Here is a 25,103-nt window from a genome sequence, read left to right as displayed (position 1 = left end):
TGAGGAACCCGTGTCATGGTCTCCTGACAAACAACCCCCAGCTTTAGACCTTGGAGTCATCTAAGTTAAAGGGATACTCCAGCACGACAGGAGACTCATTTTTTTTCATATTTTCTATATGCGCCAGGCTGGTGACACGGTTGGATCCCCACAATCCCGTGTCACCTGATGTGGTACATGCGCTTTTGTACACAGGTAACCGATAGATGAAGATTGTTCCTGGTCCCCAGTGCAAAAATGTGGATTACTAGGTAAGTAATTATTTAGTAATTTATTTGGTGGTGTAGACAAGGTCACGGGGGATCTTTATTAAAGGAACACTCCAGACAAAAGTGATACACTGGGTCATGCCTAGTGCAGGGCCTGAGGGGGGTGGAGCATGACACAAGCATTACTGTGTCATGCCCCGTCTATCAGCAACCAGCAGGACTCTGAATGCATCAATGGATATGGAATTGGTGTAACTCAGGAGAAGTACAAAATAAAGCAAAGACTTTTCAAATTATTTCAACATTATACGTAAATTATATCTAGATGAACAGGTACTGTATTTAAGTATTAGATCACATAAAAGATTTATTTTCTCTTTAATTTTCTTTTACGTTTGATTCCTCTCCCTTTTTCTTGAACATTATTTAAAAACTTTACCAGATTTCCGTTTTATTGGGGTACTTTTAATTTAGTCTAAGCACACATCAAAATGGTGTAAAGAGACCTAATTAGCCAAAATTACTCATTGTAAAGTTCGAAAATTTAAGCCACACCCATGAGGAACCAAGACCAACCAAAATTGGCCAGATCAACCCAAGATAGACCAGTCTTGGAAAACAGTTCTCCAGAAGATCAGGCCCCATGCACACGACCGTAGATTTAGTCCGTAATTACAATCCGCAGTTACGGACCCATTAATTTATATTGAACACGGACACTTTACCGTATATTTGCGAGAAGGTGCCTGGGCCATAGAAAGCCTCCGCAAAAGATAGGACACGTCCTATCGTTTTCTTTTTACAGACTGTGCTCCCACACTTGAAACAAAGTTGAGATGTTGGGCAATTTGTTTTTTCCAATGCCCACTAGGCTTTTGGCATAGAAGTCAGCTGTGTTATAATAGACCAGCTACAATACCCGGTGCCAGGTTTTATGTTTGTTTTTTTTTAATTGCCCAGATTTTTAAAAAAAATTCTATTCCTTTCTAAATTCAGTTTTTGTTTCCGTAAATTAAAGGCAAAATTCAGCCCGAAAATACAAATATCTAGAAAATAAACATTTATTGAACAAATACTGAACATCATACAGTACGTAGGTAGTTGGTTTAATATACCATTCATGGTGTGCTTAAAGTCCTGCAACAGCTGAGGTCTCATTTGGACAGACGAATGAGTCACGGTGAGGGATAAGGATGTTGTAATATCTAATCAATAACATTAATCTATCAATTTGCTGAAACCAAGCTCCTGTGTATTGATCGACACTTGTGCTATCTGCAGTCATCCAGCAGGGCTGATACAACTAGTCTATCCTGCTCCGTAACACAATAAAAAAATAAATTAAAAAAATTAAAATTAAAAAAAAAAGTTTAGGACCCCCTCAGTAGCACAGAAAATAGAAAAAAAAACATATACAAGATTCATTGTAAGTCAGACAACTATAAGTTTAACATTTAGTAGGGAATTAAGACACAAGCTACCCGTTAGTGCTCAGAATTTGTTCATACTATTAAAAACATAAATTAATAATTATAAAATTTTATGTTCATTAGAATAATTCCAGTGTGACTGGCGGGTGATACAAATTGAACGTATTTAGCTAATAGTTGAGATTTGTATTATAGTTTATTCCGTTTGGTCCCTTAGCAGTCCTACAGTCCCATAATAGAACGTCGTTCTCTCTCTCTCTCTTTTTCTCTCCCGTTTCCTTTAGACTTTTTGTAATATGTATAATTTAAAAAAATATCTACAATAACCCCCTCCAGCGTGAAAAGGTGCAAGGCTCCCGGTAGACTGGGAAATCCGCAATGAACGAAGCATTCCCTCCCTGCCTGTAACAAAAGGGTCTAATTTTCTTAATAAAGAAAATTATGTGTGCAAAATGGCGCCATAGTGGTCCTGTAACGCGGTGGGATGGGCACCGTCGTGCTCTATTTGCAGGTAAAAACTTCTGTCCTTTCGCTGCATGTGTTGCATTTGACAAAACAACACCAGTGAAATTTACAGTTGCACTGCCACACTTTGGTGTACTGGTGGGTGTTGTATCCACGACCGCAACACATGAGGTCACAACCGTCTACGTGCGGGGAGGTGCGGTTACAGAGACGGCCCTGAGTCCCCACACTCCCCGTGTTGCTGTCTTCCTCGCAGTAGTTTGGAGAGCGGTCAATGTATACCAGATCCGTATCCATGGGCTTCTGGTAATTTTTGACTTTTTTGATTGTGAGGAAAGTGGGATGGCGTAGCCGGTGTGCCCGTACCACTTCCACATGTACGGCATCATTGTACTTCTCTCTTAAAATAAATCCAATATCCCGGAATTTTGGCAAAGTGTTCCAACAGGTTTTGGTGGTGCAGGAACCAGAGACACCGTGACATTTACATTCCAGCTTCATCTGTTCTTCTAATACCTGGTTGGGGGGGAAAAACAACATATGTTATAGATGATATCCATATAGTCTTCTCCGCAGTATTATATGAGTGCCGATAGAGTGCCGCATTCCACTCAAGCCGAAAACTGAATTGGGTCGAGCAGTGACATGGCATTAGGTTGTATGGTGCCTTGTGCCGTATCTTCGATTAACCGCCCCCCATCCCCATGGTGTACCATATAGTGCCCAAATAGTACAGTTAGACAGTGCCTAATGTGAGATTGGGGGTGCACGTTCCAGGTGCCCTGGTGTTGGTTTCTGTCATTACAACCCTAAGGTCAACTCTGTGAACCACCATAAATGTGCGCAGGGTAGTTGTCACTTCCCCTCCCCCACTATTATGAGGCAGTTCATAGAAAGTCCATTAGCCGGGTGCGAGTATGAATGCAAAAGAAAGCTCCTCTTAGAGTAAGGAGGATATCACATTTTTGTTCCTTCCTTGTGGGGCATTTTTGAGGGTAACATCCACAAAATAAAAGGTATTTAGTAAAACCTGTTGTAATAATTTCAATATATATATGTTGTTCTTATCAATCTTAGTATCAGTTGTCACCGGAATTGCACTTTAAAGGGGTTGTCTACGATGAGAAAATCATGGCCGATGTCTTCCAAAAACAGCACCACACCGGTCTACAGGTTGTGCATGGTAATGCAGCTCAGCCCCTTTCACTTCAATGGAGCTGAGCTGTAATACCAATCACAGCCCGCGGACAGGAGTGGCGCTGTTTCTGGAAGACATCAGACATCATTTTCTAGTTATAGACAATCCCTTTAAATAACAATGGTCCCTCGGTCAGGCTCTCAAATGTAATTATATTTAAAGGAGTCAAACACATTTGAGCAACAGCCTTGAAAAATATTTTTGTACCCCTATATCAAGTCTTATGTCAACACAAATTAGGAGATTCGAGTTCCTAAGATCCACTAAGAAGGAGAAAAGGGAAAACAGGAGAAACAGCTCAAAGGGTTTTTCTGAAATTAAGGAAAAGGGTCTGCTTCTTCTTTTCCCCCCAGAAACAGCGCCACTCCTGTCCATGGGCTGTGTCTGGTATTGCAGCTCAGCCCCATTCAAATGAATGCAATACCAGACACAGCCCATGGACGGAGATGGCGCTACTTCCAGATAAAAAGCAGACCCTTTTCTCTAATCTCAAAAATCAGCTTTGATCCTGTTTTTTATTGTATTGTCCAGCCAACTTGTTGGACCCTTATTTACCATGATGGGGAACGATCATGCCGAATTACATTGTAGACGCATCCCATTAAAATCAGTTGCATCCGCCTACAAATATTTAAAGGGGTATTACGGGGGGGGGGGGGTGTTAATTTTGTTTTAACAGGGGTTGTCTGGTTTTAGCACATTTATGCTATTTTTTTGTATTATTAAAAGTTATATAATTTTCCTATATACTTTCTGTATTAATTCCTCACGGTTTTCAAGATCTCTGCTCGTTGTTATTCAGTAGGAACCTCCAATGTTGTTAACTTCCAGTGGATAACATTCTGTCCATGGTCATGTGATGGAGACACAGGTGCACTGCTCGTTACAGAGCCATGTGATGGAGACACAGGTGCACGGCTCGTTACAGGGTCATGTGATAGACACACAGGTGCTGGGCTCATTACAGGTTTATGTGCTGGACACACAGGTGCACTGCTCGTTACAGAGCCATGTGATGGAATCACAAGTGCGTGGCTCGTTACAGGGTCATGTGATGGACACAGGTGCTGGGCTCGTTAAAGGGTCATGTAATGGACACACAGGTGCACGGCTCGTTACAGGGTTATGTGATGCACACACAGGTGCACAGCTCGTTACAGGGTTATGTGATGGACACACGGGTGCTGGGCTCGTTACAGGGTCATGTAATAGACACACAGGTGCACGGCTCGTTACAGGGTTATGTGATGGACACACAGGTGCACGGCTCGTTACAGGGTTATGTGATGGACACACAGGTGCACGGCTCATTACAGGGTCATGTGATGGACACACAGGTGCACGGCTTGTTACAGGGTTATGTGATGCACAAACAGGTGCGTGGCTCGTTACAGGGTCATGTAATAGACACACAGGTGCACGGCTCTTTACAGGGTTATGTGATGGACACACAGGTGCACGGCTCATTACAGGGTCATGTGATGGACACACAGGTGCACGGCTTGTTACAGGGTCATGTAATAGACACACAGGTGCACGGCTCGTTACAGGGTTATGTGATGGACACACAGGTGCACGGCTCGTTACAGGGTCATGTGATGGACACACAAGTGCACGGCTCGTTACAGGGTTATGTGATGGACACACAGGTGCACGGCTCGTTACAGGGTTATGTGATGGACACACAGGTGCTGGGATTGATAGAAATCACAGCTCTGATCCACATACTGCAACTGTAACGATCCCAGCACCTGTGTGTCCATCACATGACCATGGACAGAATCTTATCCACTGGAAGTAAAACAATAAATAACCCTAATGAATAACAACAAGCAGAGATCTTGAAAACTGTGGGGAATTAATACAGAAAGTATATTGAAAAATTGTATAACTTTTAATTATGCAAAAAATAAAAATCAAATTGCTGAAACCGGACAATTAAAATTCAAAAGATACCAATTTTGCCATATAATTAACCCCCGTTCCCTTGCCACTGCTGCCTGGTTCTCCCATCAGTCCATGCTAATGAGACATCACGTAACTGCGACACCTCACCACACGGAGGATCAGCAGGGGACCCGTGCAATGATGGCGGTGGAGAAATGGCGACCCCTTTAATTTCAATGGCAGGCATAGGAGAAGGCTGGACAAAATTGGATGAACCCTTTAATAAGGCAGGACCCTAATTCTAAAATACCCATGTTCCCCTATGTTGCGTGCTCCCTGTTGCTCCTGTAGAGATAATATTCATGCACCTTTGTCCCGGATGGAACCACAAAGCTGGTACAGAATGATTTTTCTAAGCCGTAAGCTAATACTTTCAAGGGTTTGGCAGCCTCGTCATTTGGATTCCACAGAAAATGATGTTGGTTGAGGAATATCAATACCATGTTTGGCTCATTTTCTTCAAGCGTCTTAGGACCTAGTCCTCTGCAGAATTCCCACCTCTGGCCTAGAGCCAAGGTCTATATACAGTAGTTAACCAGATTTAGTGGTGGCTGCCAGGAGCTCCTGATTAAAGATGGAAAAACCATTAGCTATGGTGACCTCTCCCTCTACGGATCTACTAATCACGTATCAAGCCCTCACATGCAGAGATACATACGTTCCTCCAATGCACAAGGCAGATTGTCAGTCTAAACCACCATGCCTAAGGCTGATGTACTGCATTCCCGGTGCCCAAATACAGAATTATGCAACCAACGAAACACAAAGCAGGTGTGAAGACTTAACAGGAACGCAAGGCAAGGAAATCCACCATGATACTTGTAAACAGACATAAATATACAAATGTAGCAGAGCTGAGTTTGTCAGAGGTAGCAGAGCATTTGACATAACCCATTGCAATATCACAATGTGTTATCTGGGGTTATTTTAGGAGGTCACTTCCCTTCCCCCACTCCTCGTAGCAGTTTACTCAATGTGAGATCTGAGAAAGCTCCTCCTAGGGTGATAAGAAACCGGAGCATGTGGCATGATGGGAGGGACATATATATATTTGGGAAAAATCTAATAAACTAATTGTCATTTAATTTGAATATTTGTAAATTACACAAAATTTTTAGGCGTTCATAGAGGGGAGTCCCTCGTTCATAACCTTCATTAATTGGCCAGAGCAGATAGTGGCTACAGAGAGCGTCTCTCGCTCTGGAGGACCTAGTACATCTGTGCATTACATAGACAGCCCATTGATTTCAACCATGTAATGCTTCATTCCACCTGTGGTGGTGCTGCAAGGAAATTGAACACTTGCTAATGGGTTACTCCACAGATTACAGCGATCACTATGGATCAGCTTATCCTGACAAAAATGGATAGTTCAAAGTGGAAAACCCTTTTAATATCAACTTTAAATTTCATGAAGTGAAGCAGAGACTTTGGCGATATGTCAGGGTTTGCCTGTCGATGTCTTACTGTACCTGCCTATTTGTTTTTGGCTGCCCTGAACATTGGGGGGGGGGGGCACATTCCTGTAACAGATGTCGACTGCAGCAGAATTTACACTGCCTTTTGTATCTGCCTAGTAGACATAAAATAACAGCCTTCTGCTACATGTCAATCACCATTATTATGAGCTCAGCCCTCGACTAATAAAAAATGACATGTATGCCAGGAATTCTATCCAGAATTCAGCTCAGTGAGCTGCTCCGTATAATTATACATTTTACAAATATCCAGACACCTTCTATTGTAATCATACAGGCGTTATTACCGGCCTGCGGTCTATTCAGGCAGGTACTTGTCAGCGGAGACTGCAGCTTGGGTAAGAACTTGCTGGTTCTATAAATTTAGATGACAGCAGATAAACCGTCAGGTAGCGCCAGGGCAGGTGGAAATGCCTTGGGCCTATGTTGAGAGAAATACCACCTAAGAAATAAAAGCAATAAAAAATTCATGAGACGTTTATAGGACAAGTGAAGATTAGCGTTTACAGATTTCACCATCTCTCCAAATGAATAATAGGTATGCCGCCTTATGGCGGAAATACAGCAAATGGTTAAATCTACTGTAGACAGAGTCGGACTGGCCCAACAGAAAATTCTCTGAAGGGCTGGGGCAGAGGCGTAACTAAAAGCTCATAAGCGCCAATGTAAAATATGTAACAAGCCCCCAACTACAACGTGCCATCTACAATACTGGTGTCCCGTTATGTAGCAGAGGGGGTTTGGGCCCCTCTAGCACCAGGTTTGATTGCTAGTCTTTACCCCTATAGTTACGCCACTGGGTCTGACGCATAATTAAGCCACAAAGCTCCAGCTGAAGACAACCCTGTTTGAAAATGATTTGGATTCGATTACTGCGGCTAGGAATTTTTGAAGACCAGGGTTTTTCTAAAAAAGTCGGGGTAGACAAAATTTTGAAGGAAGAAATAGGGCAAAAAATGGAGCAATTACGGCACAATATACACCTATATAACCCATGGGCAATGCTCTATGTCCTATACTTCAATTAATGATTTTTGGTGGGTGGGTAACAATATACAATACCTACGGCCACTATTTCCACAAATGATTTAGATTCACACAATGGGCCTCATTTATCAAAAACATCAGAAACAGAAAAACTGGACTTGTTACTGGTAGTAACCAATACAAAACAGTGATTATTTTCTCCAGAGCAGTTTGAGGAATAAAAGCTGCTCTGTGATTGGATGATATGAGCAACAATACCACTTTTTCTGTTAAACAGTTTTGATAACTGAGGCCCATTGTCCCTATGTCAAGACAGAACAAGTCCAGAGCAGGAAGTGTTGTCATTAAGACATCGAAACAGGGCTGTCTACAGATGTGTGTCTCCGGTGTGGTTGATGAACCAAGTTATGTTTCAAGGTCCCATGAAGCAGGGGTGGGGAACGTCCGGCCCGACCTCACTTAGACCGTGCTTTCGCTACTTGGCTCTGTCCGCCCTACTCACTCACATTTACGAGCAGGAGAACGGCGGATGGAGCCAAGTATGGCAGCGGCGGTCTGAGTGAGGTTGGTGCGTATCGGCCCAAGAGTGGATCAGTCCGGTCACCTGACCTGAGTCAGTGACGTGAGGTCAGGTGACCAGACTGGTCCACTCCTGGGCCGGTACAGTCCAGTCACCTGACCTGAGTCAGTGACGTGAGGTCAGGTGACTGGACTGGTCCACTCATGTCACAGCACGCCCCGACCTCACTGACCGCTGCTGCCACCGTGTCATTCCCTCCTTGGCTTCGTCCGCCCTACTCACTCAGATTTAGGAGCAGGAGAAGGGTGGGAGGAGCCAAGTATGGCGGCGGCGGTCTGAGTGAGGTCAGTGCGTGCCGGCCCAAGAGTGGACCAGTCCGGTCATCTGACCTGAGTCAGGTGACCGGACTGGTCCACTCCCGGGCCGGCACCGTCCAGTCACCTGACCTCACGTCAGTGATGTGAGGTCAGTTGACTGGACTGGTCCACTTTCGTCACAGCACGCCCTGACCTCACTCTGAACGCTGTGTCATTCCCTCCTTGGCTCCGCCCTACATACGCGAAGTGAGGTCCAAGTGACTTAAAGGGTTTTTTTTTCCATCAAGGACATTTATGATATATCCACAGGCTATATCATAAATGTCCGATAGATGCAGGTCCCACCTCTGAGTCCCAGATCTATCTCTAGAACGGGGGCCCCTAAACACCATTCTACCTCTTTGCGTTGTGGCTGAAGCTTGTGATTTGCGACCATGAAGAAGAAAACGGCATAGCTCGCTGAGCTACGCTGTACTCGTAAGTCCCATAGACCTGAATAGTCAGTGGCGGATTATCATTAGGGCGTTTCGGGCGGTCGCCCGGGGCCCAAGACTGCCAGGGGGCCCAAGGAGCCTATGACCGCCCGAACCCCCTCATGCCCAGTGGCGTCGCTAGCACCGGAGGGAGCCCCGGTGCCAGGACCGCACCTGTCAGGCGAGGGGAGCTTTGCTTCTACTTAGCAGCCGTGGTCTGTGCTGCTTTAGAAGCTCCCCCTCCAGCCCCCCTTCCCTGCTCTAAACATCTCTGCTGCTAGCTGTCGGGACATGGGGGAGGGGAGACTGTCGGCGGGCTCTGTGCTGTGAGCAGGAGAAGAGCTGCAGTGAAGACATAAAAGGTAAGTGCATGTGTGTTTAATATCCATATTCATGTGTGTTTAATATCCATATTCATGTATGTTTAATGTCCATATTCATGTATGTTTAATGTCCATATTCATGTATGTTTAATGTCCATATTCATGTATGTTTAATGTCCATATTCATGTATGTTTAATGTCCATATTCATGTATGTTTAATGTCCATATTCATGTGTTTACAAGGTGTACTTTGTGTATAATGTGCATACTCGTGTATAATGTGCCTACTTAGTGTATAATGTGCATACTCGTGTGTACTTTGTGTACTATGCATACTTTGTGTATAATGTGCCTACTTTGTGTACTTTGTGCATAATGTGTGTACTTTGTGTACTGTGCGTACTTTGTGCATAATGTGCGTACTTTGTACTGTGCGTACTTTGTGCATAATGTGCGTACTTTGTGCGTACTTTGTGCATAATGTGCGTACTTTGTGCGTACTTTGTGCATAATGTGCGTACTTTGTGCATAATGTGGTACTTTGTGTACTGTGCATACTTTGTGCATAATGTGCCTACTTTGTGCATAATGTGCCTACTTTGTGCATAATGTGCGTACTTTGTGCATAATGTGCCTACTTTGTGCATAATGTGCGTACTTTGTGCATAATGTGGTACTTTGTGTACTGTGCATACTTTGTGCATAATGTGCATACTTTGTGCATAATGTGCGTACTTTGTGCATAATGTGCGTACTTTGTGCATAATGTGCGTACTGTGTGTACTTTGTGCATAATGTGCCTACTTTGTGTACTAGTGTTTAGGTAGTGTTAGCAATAGTTACGGCGCGGCAGGGTGGTGGTGGAGAAGGGGGGCCCAAGTTTGGGTAACAGCCCAGGGCCCATGGTCTTCTTAATCCGCCACTGCGAATAGTAGTTATGGAAACAGCTTAACTCGCATGCTACGCTGCTTTTGTAACTGCCATTCAGTACTATGAGAGTTACGGAAACAGCGCAGCTCAGCGAGCTATGCTGTTTTTTTCTTCATGGTCATAAATCAGCCAGAACACAGAGAGAGGTAGAACTGGGTTTAGCGGTCCCCGTTCTAGAGATCGGTGCGGGTCCCAGAGGTGGGGGGGTCGCATCTATCTGACATTTATGACATATCCTGTGGATATGTCATAAATGTCCCTGATGGTAAAACCCCTTTAAGAAAGTCGGAACAACTTACTGCTGCGAGTTCTTTTCAAAACTTACCAAAGAGTCAACCGCTCCAGACTGACCGACGCAGTAGCAACATCATCAATACCGGCTAACATCACACACCTCACCAAAGAGAAGCCGTTCCAGCCATCACATTAGGGGTGAGTTACTTAAATGTTTGACCAAATATAGGAGGCTAATTTTTGAGTTGATAATTTTGTATGGCCCGTGAATGATGTTATAAATATCAAAATGGCCCTTGGCAGAAAAAAGGTTCCCCACCCCTGCCATAAAGGGTCGGAGATTGACTTACAGCGTAGCTATCTATAGGTGGCACTAGAGACACAGTTTTATTCCTTCTGGAGGCCAGCTAATTTGCATACTTTTCCCAGTAAGCATTGCCCTAAAGACTCCCTACTAGCTGGATCTCCGCAAGGAGAACCAATACTCTTAGGGAGCCAGTCCGCTAGAAAATATAGTACAGTATTATCAGACTGTGTCGTGACGTTTCTACCATGATGGGAAAGATCACAAGATCATCAACTCTGGTTCCCTAAGCCGTGAGGTGAAAGTGGGCACATTCTGCAAATGGCATACAGGAACAAAACAAGGCTGAGGTGTAAATTCCAACGGCCAAACCCATCACGCCACGTCTGTATTGCTGCGCTATGTCACAAGGACCATTGTTACGGTGACAGGTTTACACCGTCAGCTTGTCAGAAGATGAGCCTGTTCCTTCCATGCAAATGATTGGCATTCTCTGTGGAGTATTTACAACTCTGCTTCACCTTTCACACCCACAGAGTTTTGTCAGACATTTTTAGAGGGATAGTTAAGTCATTAACCCCTTTCCTGACCATGTAGTTAGGTATTGTAGTTTGAGGTTAGAGGTCGAGGGGTCAGGTCTGGGTGGTCCTTTGGTTAAAGAAAAAATTGATATGCACAAATCACCTCAGCTGCCTAAAGGGCATTTCCCCCCTAACAATGAAAAGTAAAACACAAAAACACCAATAAATACTAGTCAATGAGTCGGCCTCTTCAAGTTTATTTAGCTTTTACTTAGTTACGTATGTTTCTAGATATTTTAATGACAACTAATATGGTTGCCAGGGTTAGGGTTAAAGGGGTATTCCCATCTATAAGTAATGACATGTCACTAGGATATGTCATTACTTTATCCCAGAAGTCGGACCCCCACCAATTTTGAGAATAAAGGGCCGCAGCACTGATTTAGCACTGCGTTCCTTTCACTGTTTTTCCTTGCACAACAATGCCCCCGTCCATGAATGGGGCCGTGCAGGAGCTCTATGCACAGCCAGTTGATGGGAGCTCCACTGCGGCCTTTTCATTCTAAGAATCGGTGAGGTCGGACGTCCACCGATTAAAAAATGATGGCCTATCCTAGCGATATAGAATTACTTTATTAGATGGGAATTCCCTTTAGGGTAATACATCAAATCTGCCTAATTATGCAGCAATTTCGAATTAGGTTGCATTTCGACTCGGCAGATTTCCCGTCGAAGAGTCTAGGAAAGTGCCATCAGTGTCAGACTGGAGTTACTTGGGCCCACCAGAGAAAATTATTTTGTACTGAACTTGTACACTTTTAATTTGTTAACATTGCACATCACTAAGATCTAAGAAACATGCCATAGTGGCCAACGATTGGGTTCAAAGTCGGCACTAAAAAACTTTCCCTTCCGGTGGGCCATTCCAACCCTGGTGGTCATATTGGTTGTCCCATGAAGGCTTTGAGAAATAACAAAGGAACCTCTGAATACATTGATCACTGTTTATCTCAGTAGGGTCCATCTATTCAGTATTGAAGGAGTCATGTAAAAGATTGAACTTGATGGACTAGCGTCTTTTTTCAGACTAACTATGCAATTGTAAAAGCCAAGCGGAGTCAGCGAAAGCTAACTTCTATCAGACCGCGGCGTAATGGCCCCCTCTGATCTGCCAAAGACGATCATGTTTTACTGTTAATAATGACGGAAATATTAACCAGGAAACAAACTGTGTAAACCATATGAACAAATTCGGAGCCATAAACCAAGCCAGTTTCTTCTAATAAATTATATTACTTTCATCTCTGATGAACAGGGCTGGCCGCCAGTGATTGTATGCATGTAGCCAACTGTCGTACAGGAAAGTCCATTATATAAAGGGGCAAAGAAGGAAGTCTGCAGAATACAGAGGAGCAGGACTGATCTTTATGAAGGAGACCTACAAGAAGAAATGTCTAAAAGTCCCTCTAATATACATTAATAATGTGAAAACCAATTTTTAATATCTACCTTCTATGCTGACATATGAGGGTTTGAAGTTATAGGCCCAAAGTCTGTGGCTGCACTACTGAGAGATTCTGATGAAAACATTTCCCATTCTGATTTCTCTCAGTGTTGGAGACCTTGTGTGGATCTGAAATGGATTTAGATATTAATTTAGATTAGGATTTTAATCCACACAAGGTCTGAATGACAACCACTACACCAAACAGAAATCAGAAGGGGATATGTTGTCATTATAATCTTTCAGTAGTGCAGCCTCAAGCTTTTGGCCTATAACTTTAAGTGATCATATCTCGGACCTATGAAAAGCTGTTTTTTACCTCGTTATTTTACAAAAACATTTCTTCTAGTAGAAAAATGTGACACGGCAGTCTAATGACATTTGTCCATGCCTCCAAGTAGTTATAAAAAAAAGTTACACCCATTCGAAGTACAATTTTTTCGGCACCTAGGGGTGGTCACTGTCCTCATGCTATTCTCATTGTATATTGCAGAAAAGTCTTGCATTTCCTTTATTCCTTTTACATATGTGTATACCTAGGGTTCAATTGCCACTTAAAGGGGTCCTAGACAATAAAATACTGGTACCCAGAGACTGTATTTAGAAAGTAGGGTGACTTTCTAATATACACTGCATCGTTATGGGGTCTGTGATGGGCAGAGGAGAAGCAGAATTAGGTGTGTGTATTATAAGGTGCAACCCATCCCTAATACAGCCTCTAGGGGCACCATATCTTAGTGGAGTAGGACCTGAAATTGGCAAAAATGTTCCCATATGATCACCCAATAAACGTGACTTGTTTACCCTGATCTAGAATACCTTTCTTCCAGCCTCATTATTGTGAAGGTTCATGAGCCTTCGAGTAGTCTTTCTTATTTCTCTGGCATCCACAAACTTCCTGGAGAATTCAATGCCGTATTTGATGTCGGCAGAACAGCCTCCCCACTTCCAGCCCTCCTCCTGATTGTAGTAGCCCTGCTTCTCTCGATCACAGCCACAGTTACTGAAATTTCCTTGGCTGCAGGCGGAAGTCACAGAATGTGCTACTCCAGCGGCTGTGATGGCGTAGGTGAAGGCGGCTTCCCTGCTACCTGCAGAGACAGAACACAAAAGCTTTATGAATACATGTCTGTAAGAAGGTAAAAAAATGTAATACAAAATTAGTCCTGTCAACTTTTCTTTTAAAGGTTCTCTTTTATGGTGCCCATTCCTGGGCCGACATCTATCTAAGAGTATTCAAAGTAGTTAGGGTGCCCAATCCTGGGTCAACATCTATCTAAGAGTGTCTAAAGTGGTTTATGGTGCCTAATGCTGGGCCGACATCTGTATAAGGCTGGGTACGGAACGTATTTCGGCCGGAAGGCCCGGACCGAACACACTGCAGGGGGCCGGGCTCCTAGCATCATAGTGATGTACGATGCTAGGAGTCCCTGCCTCTGCGTGGAACTACTGTCCCGTACTGTGATCATGATTACAGTACGGGACAGTTGTCCTGCAGCGAGGCAGGGACTCCTAGCATCGTACATCGCTATGATGCTAGAAGCCCGGCTCCCTGCACTGTGTTCGGTCCGGGTCTTCCGGCCGAATTACGTTCCGTACTTCACGGACGTAACATGGTCGTGTGAACCCAGCCTAAGAGGGTACAAAGTGGTTAGGGTGCTCAATCCTGGGTAAACATCGGAGTTGTTTATGCTGCCCAATTCTGGGCCGACGTCTTTCTAACAGGGTACAAAGTGGTTAGGGTGCCCTATCCTGGTACTGGTAGATGCCACCACACTCTCCTGGCATTTGCTAGTGCCACTACCTAATCATCCCTTGCTGAAGATAAGGGTGGTGTGACCCTGGTTCCATCACAGGCCTATCCATACCATCTTCAGTGGATTCTTATAGTATTGGTTCAGAGCCCAAAATGGTTTCCACTTTTGCTGGAAATTGTCATTGACAAATACTGTGTCCGACTTTCACCAGCATCAAATCATCTAGGCCTAGATTCTTGAAATAGTGTATTTATGCACAAAAAAATATCTGAAATCCTTCTCATTCTTCTATAACCTGAAAGGTACGTAATTTCAGTGTCATACAGGAACATCAGAAAGAGATTAGTCTGTCACGGTCACTCGGGCTCATTCTTTGTATACACAGAAAAACATAAACACTGCTATATGTAATGTGTCACCTGGGGCCAGTAATACACTATTGTATAAAGCATGGCGGATTAAAGGGCACCTGTCATGTATGTGTGGAGGCAACAATGCATATATCCGTGACGTCTGTATCAGCAGGCAACGGGCACATTATAATCACCATGATTTAAATTAAGATCTATTTACTAAAAAATGTTTCACTTCGGCACAGACTGAAGTATAACTGGGCTGTATAAATGTTTGACGCGGAACAATTCACCAATTTTTGGTGTCACTATTAGATTTATGTAAAACAATGAGTGATGTCACATCCGTGACATCTGTTTCAGCAGGCAACGGCAGCTATCAGCAATAGGATTAATATTATTGAAGAAGATTTGTAAATGATGTGATGAAGATTGGGGATTCACAAATGAATGCAAGAATTGTATAGCTGCAGCAGCACTCACCTACAGCAATTGCTGCCTGTGCCTGCCTATCTTACACATGGACACTGTTCGTATCTCTCTCTAAAATATATCCCTCTATCAAATTATTGTAATTCTAACAATCTATTTTCTTCTCCTCACTATGAAACACACTCACGGACACTAATCCACTATCTAGCTGTATTCTGTGTTTTTACTATTTCCACTCTCTATCTGACCTCCTCTCTCTCCTATCTGTATCTCCACAAAGCTGCAGCAATTCCTGGTTGGACTGTTTATAGTTGTTATGTCATCCACTGAGTCATCAGTCACCCTCACCTATACCCCTTATTATGGGGCATTATGAGGAAGCCTGCTAGGCTACCACCCGAGGTCATGTGATCCTTCTCTCTTCTTTTCTTCTTTTGATCTGTAAAATGGCGGCTGCCATTTTGAGCAATTTGTGGGAGACGAATCCTAAAAGTTGTGATTTTGCAAAAAATTCAAGAGTTTTTAGAAATTCGTAACAAATTCTATTTGTGTAGAATCGATTCGCTCATCTCCACTATTAGTCAATTTAAATATTAATTGGATAGTAGACATATAAGAAAGAAGAGATGTTACAAATTTAAAGTTAAAATGCCTAAAAGTTTGGCAGTTTTTAGTGTAAAATGTTATTTTTGCTATGGTTTTTATCATCTCGTTTCCATTCAAAATATACAATGATTTCTTTATTTCTCTAATAATTTTCGGTACCATCCCGCGCCTGCTGGATTACCCATGTAAAATCCAAGGAGTGGAAGAAAACATTTATACATGAAGGATCAATTTTCTAATCATTTGCTAGTATGAGCCAAAGTCTGACAGTTGGCTCCTCGTGCCAGGTATTCTGGGTAAAGTCGATGGCTGACTACACGCATTTTTCATAGCTTATTATACATTAATTTCCACGATTCCTCCTCACCACTCTTCATCAAATGTTAAATATAAAAAAGATGACTTTGGTATTACAGAAATGTTAAACATGCCCTGGCAGTCTACAGACATTCTCTTGAAACCCCATTCAGGATTCAAAAGTGGTGAAATCCTGGCTACAGTAGTAAGTACGAATAAGATTCAGAGAAGACTGCAACCAAAAAACACACACATATTTGTAACATGACTACACTCAAAAATTTGTATTTGTCAACCATGCCCACATCCAAAAAATGCACATTTTCCGCCCACGAGCTGGAAACAAAACTAGGAAAATGAGGGAGACTCATTACAGGGGTATTCTCGAAAGCATCAATTATCACCTATCCTGTCTGATCACCGATGGGACCCCTATCGATCGTGAGAACGGGGGTACTGAACCTCCAGATCCTCCCCACTGCTCAACCGCAGTATGGACGACATTCAATGGTGCGGCAGTCGAGTATGCGTACTGCTGCTCCATTCAAAGTCTACGGGCATGACGGAAACAGCCGGATACGACGCTCAGCTGTTTCCGTCATTCTCACAAACAGTGAATGGAGTGGCGGCGCATGCTCGACCATCATTCCATTTAAGCTCCTCCTCACTGCGGGGAGTGCAGTGAGAAGGATCTGGGGGATCGGGACTCCCATGCTCACGATAGGTGGGGTTCCGAGTGATCATAAAATAATCACCTAGCCTGTGGATGATTTATGATTTTGGGAATACCCCTTTGATATTGGCCCATTCCCCCATGCAGCGTGCGCCAGATTCATCATCAGAAACGTGGCAGGAAAAATTATACTTTACGAATATGAAGCCCCGCCCACTTTTTCTAAACACATTTGTATATATGTGTCAAAAAATGACATCGATAAATCTGCTTCAGTGGGGCAGATTTACTAATACTGTCTAAGTTATAGACAACGTAAACTTAGACAAGGCAGTCAGAAAATGCGCCAAATTATTCAAAGTGGTGCATGCTGTGTAATAAATTTGCTAGATCTAGATCTTGCTAGACACTTTTCCTTATACCACCTATTAGTTGGCTTAGTTTACGCCAGTTTTTTGCACCAAAATTGTAGCAAAGTTTTGGCGCAGGGTGTTGCATTTAAACCATGCCCTCTTGTGAATCGTGTCGAAAGGAGTGTCTAAAACAGTTAATAAATGTGCCTCACAGCATGTACGCCCCAATTCTGGCTCAATTTAAATAGTAAATCTGCCCCAATGTGCAAGAATTCGGTTACTAACTGCACCAAAAAAATGCAGGACGCGGTGTGGCGCCAAATTTATTATCTGCTTTAAACAGATTTTATGCTTTTAAAAAGTGATTATTGGTGTAGCAAATCTATTCAAGCTGTACACGGATTTCGGTGCGAAATATTGTTGTACATGTATGCCAGACATGAGGTGGCGAGAAAAATGTCTAAAACTATCTAGACTTTTTGCCATTCTGATTTTGCAATTTGCGCCATTTTCTTCGCCTTATAAATTAATGCATTCTTTGACAATGTGAAAAATTTCCCCTCGTGTATTTTGTGGATTTATTTTCTCTAATTATTCTTAAACGACCATATACACTTGCTATTCTCCTAGACCTTCCTCGCTGCATACAGATACCAAATATTTTTGTGCAGATATCTCATGTTTAATATTTCTACTTACCAAAATTTAAATCCCAAATTGTGGGACATGTTTAAGACAAGCCCCGTTTCACACATGAAACAGCCCTTTAATAAAAATTTACATAAACTCTCTTCTGTAATCCAATTTATGGGACAGCCCTGTAAAAAACAGGACTACTGGAAGGTATGCATTTTGTATAGCGGTAGAGAACTAAAACAAGTCTGTGCAGCAGGAAGAGGAAGTCTATTATATAGCAGATAGAACTTCCGGTTACCACTTCAGTGCATTGAACTACATGAACTCAAAAGATACTTTGTGGTAGGGCACCGAATACAATCTTCTAGCCGTGAGAGAATAGATATTTCTTTTTTATAGTTCCCCCAGATACATTCCCCATAAAATTATTTTCTAGATAGTAATAGTCTTATTTTTATGATATTTTTTTAAAGCATCATTACTTTTACGGTCATATTTAAAAAAAAGTATATACTGGAAAACGGAATATTTGGTGTGAAAGGATTTGGGGCTTTGTGGATTAAGGTTTCTTCCAGATCTCCCAAGAAGGTACCGTTATGCCAGGAAGAGTATGGCTCCCATTAGTTTTAGAGCGCCTGTCTGTTCATCCTTCCAGTCACATGTGACATTTCAACAGCTTGTAAAAGCTAAAAAACACCACTAATACATCATGTGCCGCACACACAGCTCAAGAACATTAAGGACCATCAACCACTAAGACCTTTCTTGCATGCTCTAGAGAGCGTATCCGAGGCAAGGAGCTTGAAGGTATAGGCCAGGATTGGCTGTTATGATGTCATGCATTGGAAAAGGCCATGGAGCTAATTAAGATCACAAGCACCAGTGCTCCTGAGAAGATCTTTTTGAAAGCCATAGATGAGGTGTTGATGTGAGACAACATCCATCACGTCAGGGTTGAATCTGGAGCCCTGAACTATCCAAGTGCCATAAACTCTCTCATGCAGAAACATCCATTAACTCTTTTTCTTCTACGATTGAACATCTCTCAAAACAGAAGGTGCTGCTTTGAGAATGGCTGTTATCATTAACCTTCATTTATATAACATTGGCATATTCCATGGAGCTATACAAGCGGACATTATCCTATAAGGGGAACCAACAGTCAAGGGGTGAAGTTTGACCCCATAACCAGCCTTCTGTATTCTTCTCCTGATTGTTACAGCCTACATGTCAATTTCTCAACCTCAAAAATCATGAATTGACATGTACCTATCCATATATTTTATTTTCATACTTTAGTAGTACATTTGAATACATGAAACTTTATTATATATCTTATCAGGAAGAAGATGATTTGTCCTCATCTTCTAGAAGCCTGGAGTTCCCCTTTCTAGGCCTGTAGGGTCTCTCAAAATGTTCAGAAACCTACTCAGTCACCAAAAAAGCCATCTAGAGTAAAATGATAAATAGAAGTCAGAGGGGAGGGGAGAGGAGGAGAATGCAGCTGCAGTTTCTCACAGGAGAAATAAGAAGACATCAGAGCACACAGCACAGCTCTTAAACCACACCTGCGGTCTCGACGTTAACAGTTGGTTGCAAGGCTAGTGTCAATGTAAAAAGTGTTGTCATGTTGAGGAAATCCCTTTAAACCACTTGGAATGCGGGCCAGACCATTTTTTTTGGACCAGTAGCCCCTATCACCTTTGATCCGAATCTGTTCATATCAATGCAAAACAAGACAGATTTGCAATTCTGGAGTCTGGAGAAGCTGAGTGACTACCTCTGTGGAATCTATAATGTCTGCCATATAGATTGTCACTAAGATTTCTCAAAAACATATCTAAGAAATTACTGAATACAATTTTTACGATAGAGGACAACTAAATTTTTTTTGATTTTTGTAGTTTAATCAGAATGTTTTTTAATGGCTATTTACAAAGTTATCCTTCAAAATGCATAAAATATGGATATTATTTCCGGGTAATATCTCGCTTTCTGACTGTAGCAAAATGAAAAGAATGTCTGCGAAGTCCAGACATGATAATGTAACTTGTGGTTATCAGCTGGAAACCATACTGTGCTGGAGAGACAAAGCAAATACACCGTGATTTCCTATAATCATGGATGTTTAATAGACAAAACAGCACCAAAAGCCCTCGTGCCATCAGCAGCAACGTTTTCAATATGTTCTTTAATACAAAGTGATCACTTAGCATTTTCCATGAAAAGTTATCCGTAACTACTTAAATGCTGTTCACTTGAGTATAATGTATAGTACAATGGGAGGTTTGGAAATGAACTGAACCATTTCCTGTGCTGTGGAGTGTTGACAATCTTTATCTGTATTGGTATTGCCCAAGACACTCACCTAAATGGGTTATTCCCTCCAAAAGGAAGTCGATCTGGTGATCAGCTGATCGAAGCCGATCTCGCTGCTGAAACCAGGTAAAAGTTGATAACCTTTGGAAGCAGACAATAAACACACAACTGTTGTATTACACAGTGCCATTTAAAATTAATGGACTATGTGTTACATAGTCCTGCCGAGGCCGCCAAAGTTGTTACGGGGAAAGGTGGTGGGCTAGGCAGCAATGAAATATATAAATGTCATGATGAGCAACATTTTCAGATTGTGCAGCTAATAACGATCGATGAAGATCAAACAATAGTCTTCTTCATTCCCACTGGCCAATAATATTTTCAATTGATCAGAAATTAGTGAATCCTAATAATAATCGGCCAGTGAAAATGACCTTTAATGAGGTTTTCCTCTTTGGACAATCCCAACTTGCTAGGAGAATCCTGACAATAAACTGGTTACAAAATATCTCCCTGCTGGGACCATCACTGATCAGCTGTAATCTGTGAAGAAATTTGTCAGTAAGTGTTCAATTTCTCTGCAGCGCCACCACAGGGAAAATTAAGTATTACACGGTGCCCATTCAAATCAATGGGTTATCTGTGTAATGCAGGACAAGACAGGTCCTCCAGAGACAGAGGCACTCTTTGTTACCATGAGAAAAATAAAAATCTTTAAAAGGGACTCCTCTATTAACTCAGAATTCCCTAATAGGTTATATGAAAATGGGTTTTCTAAACTGTACAACTCTTTTAAGGCAAATTTCATATAAAGCCAATTAACATTTCAGTCTTTGACGTGTGGCGGGCTACTGAGGAAACGTGGTCAATAGTCGGATTCAAGGCAAGGAGTCAAGTGTGGCAAAAATACAGTGCGAACCACTGAGCTCACATTGATGTTTATGCTCAAACATTCATTACCTTGTCATAAAAACAGCGATCATAGGGTCTTTGCTTGACCTACAGGGGTTAAAGAAGCATCACCTGAGGGCAGCACAATCCCCTTTTGATCAGGTAGATAATTATCTGATGATGAGTCTCTTCAGCACTGAGCAGTAGACGTGAAATAATCACGTGCCGGCTCTCATCCCATCATTATCATTTTCCTGCCATCTTAATGTCTACATTTAGCTTGAGTAGTGATCACACCTGCGAGGCCGTGTTTCGTTCAGTAGAGCTTTAAGTTTTATGAATCTCCTGGTGATAGGTTTCTTCAGCTCTGTTCCTAACAATCTGTCAGGAATCAGCCACTGTATAGAGAATTTCATCAAGAGACATTTATTAAGGTGAATAGAAAGATGCTGGAGATAAAGGTTTCCTTGACAGAGCTTCCAGGAGTATTTTTCAAGCAAGTTCAGCCCAACGAATGACCCTCCAGTTCCATGTTCTGGACAGGTTTACTAGTAGTGCCTGCTGAGATATATAGTCCCACATAAGATAAAGAGCTTAGGTTATCTACGTCTTCTCTGACTCCGCTGGCAGTGCATGCCGGGATCTGTAACCTTGTTCAACCTGGTCCTTCAACTAGTCTTCTATCTTGTAAACCAGATTAATTGGAGAATTAGATATTTTTCGTTACCCATGAGGTCAGTGGTGGACCGACCATTCAGGAATTAGGGCAGTGCTCACGGTTCCAATGCCAAAAGAGACCTGTAAACCCTGAGTCAAGTGTATTATAACTATGGAGGTTAGTAAGAGGCCCACGGCCATTATTACCAAATGGCCCAGACCACCCTTTGTCTGCCTGGGGTCATCACTTTTAAGAGTCATGGGCATGATGATCCACAAAGTCATGGGTCCAGGATGACCCAGTAAGTGGCACCTATTTGTGGTGAAGACTTTATACCTACAAGACATCTGGCAGTGCATGCTGAGATCTGTAGCCTTCTGTCCAACTTGGTCCTTCAACTAGTCTTCTACCTTGTTAAAGAGGCTCTGTCACCAGATTTTGCAACCCCTATCTGCTATTGCAGCAGATCGGCGCTGCAATGTAGATAAGAGTAACGTTTTTTGTTTTTTTTAAAACGAGCATTTTTGGCCAAGTTATGGCCATTTTTATATTTATGTAAATGAGGCTTTCTAAAGTACAACTGGGCGTGTTTACAGTAAAAGTACAACTGGGCGTGTATTATGTGCGTACATCGGGGCGTGTTTACTTCTTTTACTAGCTGGGCGTTGTGTATAGAAGTATCATCCACTTCTCTTCAGAACGCCCAGCTTCTGGCAGTGCAGACACAGCGTGTTCTCGAGAGATCACGCTGTGACGTCACTCACTTCCTGCCCCAGGTCCTGCATCGTGTCAGACGAGCGAGGACACATCGGCACCAGAGGCTACAGTTGATTCTGCAGCAGCATCAGCGTTTGCAGGTAAGTAGCTACATCGACTTACCTGCAAACGCCGATGCTGCTGCAGAATCAACTGTAGCCTCTGGTGCCGATGTGTCCTCGCTCGTCTGACACGATGCAGGACCTGGGGCAGGAAGTGAGTGACGACACAGCGTGATCTCTCGAGAACACGCTCTGTGTCTGCACTGCCAGAAGCTGGGCGTTAACGAACAGAAGTGGATGATGCTGATTCGTCAGCATCATACACTCCCATTCCCAACGCCCAGCTAGTAAAAGAAGTAAAAACGCCCCGATGTACGCACACAATACACGCCCAGTTGTACTTTTACTTTAAACACGCCCAGTTGGACTTTAGCAAGCCTCATTTGCATAAATACAAAAATGGTCATAACTTGGCCAAAAATGCTAGTTTTTTAAAAATAAAAACGTTACTCTTATCTACATTGAAGCGCCGATCTGCTGCAATAGGAGATAGGGGTTGCAAAATCTGGTGACAGAGCCTCTTTAAGCCACAACAATTGGAAAATGTGCCCCTGTGGGTGATATTTTGTGTTACCCATAAGGTCATACCTACAATACATGTCCTCTGAGGTAATTTCTGGTAGAGAGTGGGGCACCTAATAAAAATGTGACAATTCTATAAGCTCAATATGTAGTGACTGTGAGGATAAAGGGGGAGTTCTCATCAAAGCATGAAAAATGAGTTTGAGGTTTTCTTATTTTAGGTTTAGAGGATGTTAAAACCATCTTGTCTATGGGTTGTATCTGACATTGCAACTTAATCCTATTCAAGGAAATGGAGCCGAGCTGCAATACCAGACACATCCTATTGACCAGGGTGGCGCTGTTTCTGATAGACCCAAGCTATTTATTTCTAATCTCATACAACCCTCTTTAATTGAATGATCAAGTTCAATAACCAAGTATTACTTCTTTATCGGCCATGATTTGTTTAAAATAACTCAACGTTAATGTTTTCCCCTATCATCAGGCAGCTCTTTACCATAACACAGATGAAAGTCTATCGGAATCCAGTTGAAAAATACAGTCAAAGGATCTGGTAAGACAACCAAGTTGTTCAACAGACGAGAAAGCTGGAACAATAGGCAACAAACACGGTTCAAGTATTTGTGGTCTTCTGAAGTCGAAAGAAAAAGACGTTCACGGCTCGATAATCTCCAAGAAAGCCATTATACAGAAGGGGAGCGCAGACAAAACGCTGCTTGGGGTGTTTTTTGAAAGTGTCTTACTAAGAATGACAACACATACTTGCTCAGTTTTGTCTGCCTTGCAGTTTCCATTTTGCCCATGAGCTTAAAGACGTAATAGACATGGTCTTCACTCCTCAAAGCCATTGAGACTAGATAAATGAGAGAGGACCTAGAGGTGGAATGGCTTACACAGGGAACTTGTATTAAATATGGCTTACTAATGATCTGTGTAATACCCTACTGGGAACTCTTTCTATAGAGAGTCCAAAGTTGAGTGAGATGTTTTCTCATAGATAAGTCTATGAGACATCGCTATCTATGATTATCATCTACCCACATGCATTTTCTTCTGGAGTAAATCTAGAGGGGTTGTACAGGATTAGAAAACCTGGCTGCATATTTTCCAAAAATCAGCGTCACACCTGTCAACGGGTTGTGTGTGATATTGCAGTTCACTTCAATGGAGCTAAGCGGCAATACCAGACACAACCCATGAAAGGGTGTGGCGCTGTTTCTAAAAAATAGCAGCCATGTTTTTCTAATCCTGTACAACCTCTTTAAGGTAGATAACCAGACACTGTATTGCCAAACTTATAGAATTTTTGGGTGTCTTGATATGAAATGTTAAGTTTGCAGGGGTTGTCTGGTTTTGAAAACCCATTTTTATATACTCTATTAGGCACTTAGAGCTAGAAGAGACTGGCCCCCTTTTTTGGAGCCTCGTTTGTTAGTCTGGAAGAGTGTCCACAAAAAACACACTCTCGAGGACTTGGCAAGGCTTTGCATTAGACAGACAAACCAATGATTTCAATGAGGACTGTGTAATGCCCAATTTCTCCTGCGATGGCGCTGCAGAGAAATTGATCACTGGTGATCTCCTGTAATGATCTCCTGTGGGACCCTTATAATGGAAAATATATTGTACAAAGTGGACAACCCCTTTAATGTCCCGTCAGAGCATGTCGAGTTTTGTCACCCATATGGGACCCACGTGCTTACCTAGAGCCAATAGCTTTGAAGGAACCTTGGTCCATAGAGATCTATGGATGCATGATATAGGTGCGATATGATGCTGCAGCCAGGATATTAAGGCTGCTACTTGTGGTGGCATATATCGGACAACTTAAGTGATAGGCCACAATTCAAGTGAACTGAAAAGTTGCTGTTAATTTCTATAAAGCGTGGCTGTGATTGATCAAGGTTAGATCACAAAAAATTTGCAGTGAACTGCAACTTTTTG

At 42.5% G+C, this 25,103-nt stretch overlaps 1 protein-coding gene across 2 annotated transcripts in view; it reads right to left on the bottom strand.

The window, feature by feature from the left end:
* Window positions 1-1,254: 1,254 nt before the first annotated feature.
* The window catches only part of WNT7B (Wnt family member 7B), an 89,410-nt gene continuing 65,561 nt past the window's right edge, over window positions 1,255-25,103 (bottom strand). For both annotated transcript variants that reach the window (XM_075855936.1, XM_075855935.1), the window contains exons 3-4: window positions 13,661-13,932; window positions 1,255-2,620 (exon numbers count right to left, since the gene is read on the bottom strand). In XM_075855936.1, the coding sequence (XP_075712051.1) occupies window positions 2,141-2,620; window positions 13,661-13,932 (752 nt within the window). In that variant the 3' untranslated portion in view covers window positions 1,255-2,140. The remainder of the gene's footprint in view (window positions 2,621-13,660; window positions 13,933-25,103) is intronic.

This window comes from Rhinoderma darwinii, chromosome 3 (assembly GCF_050947455.1).
Source record: "Rhinoderma darwinii isolate aRhiDar2 chromosome 3, aRhiDar2.hap1, whole genome shotgun sequence".
NCBI lineage: Eukaryota > Metazoa > Chordata > Amphibia > Anura > Rhinodermatidae > Rhinoderma > Rhinoderma darwinii.
Note: the sequence above shows the minus strand (reverse complement) of the source record. Positions and strands in the feature narration are given on the sequence as shown.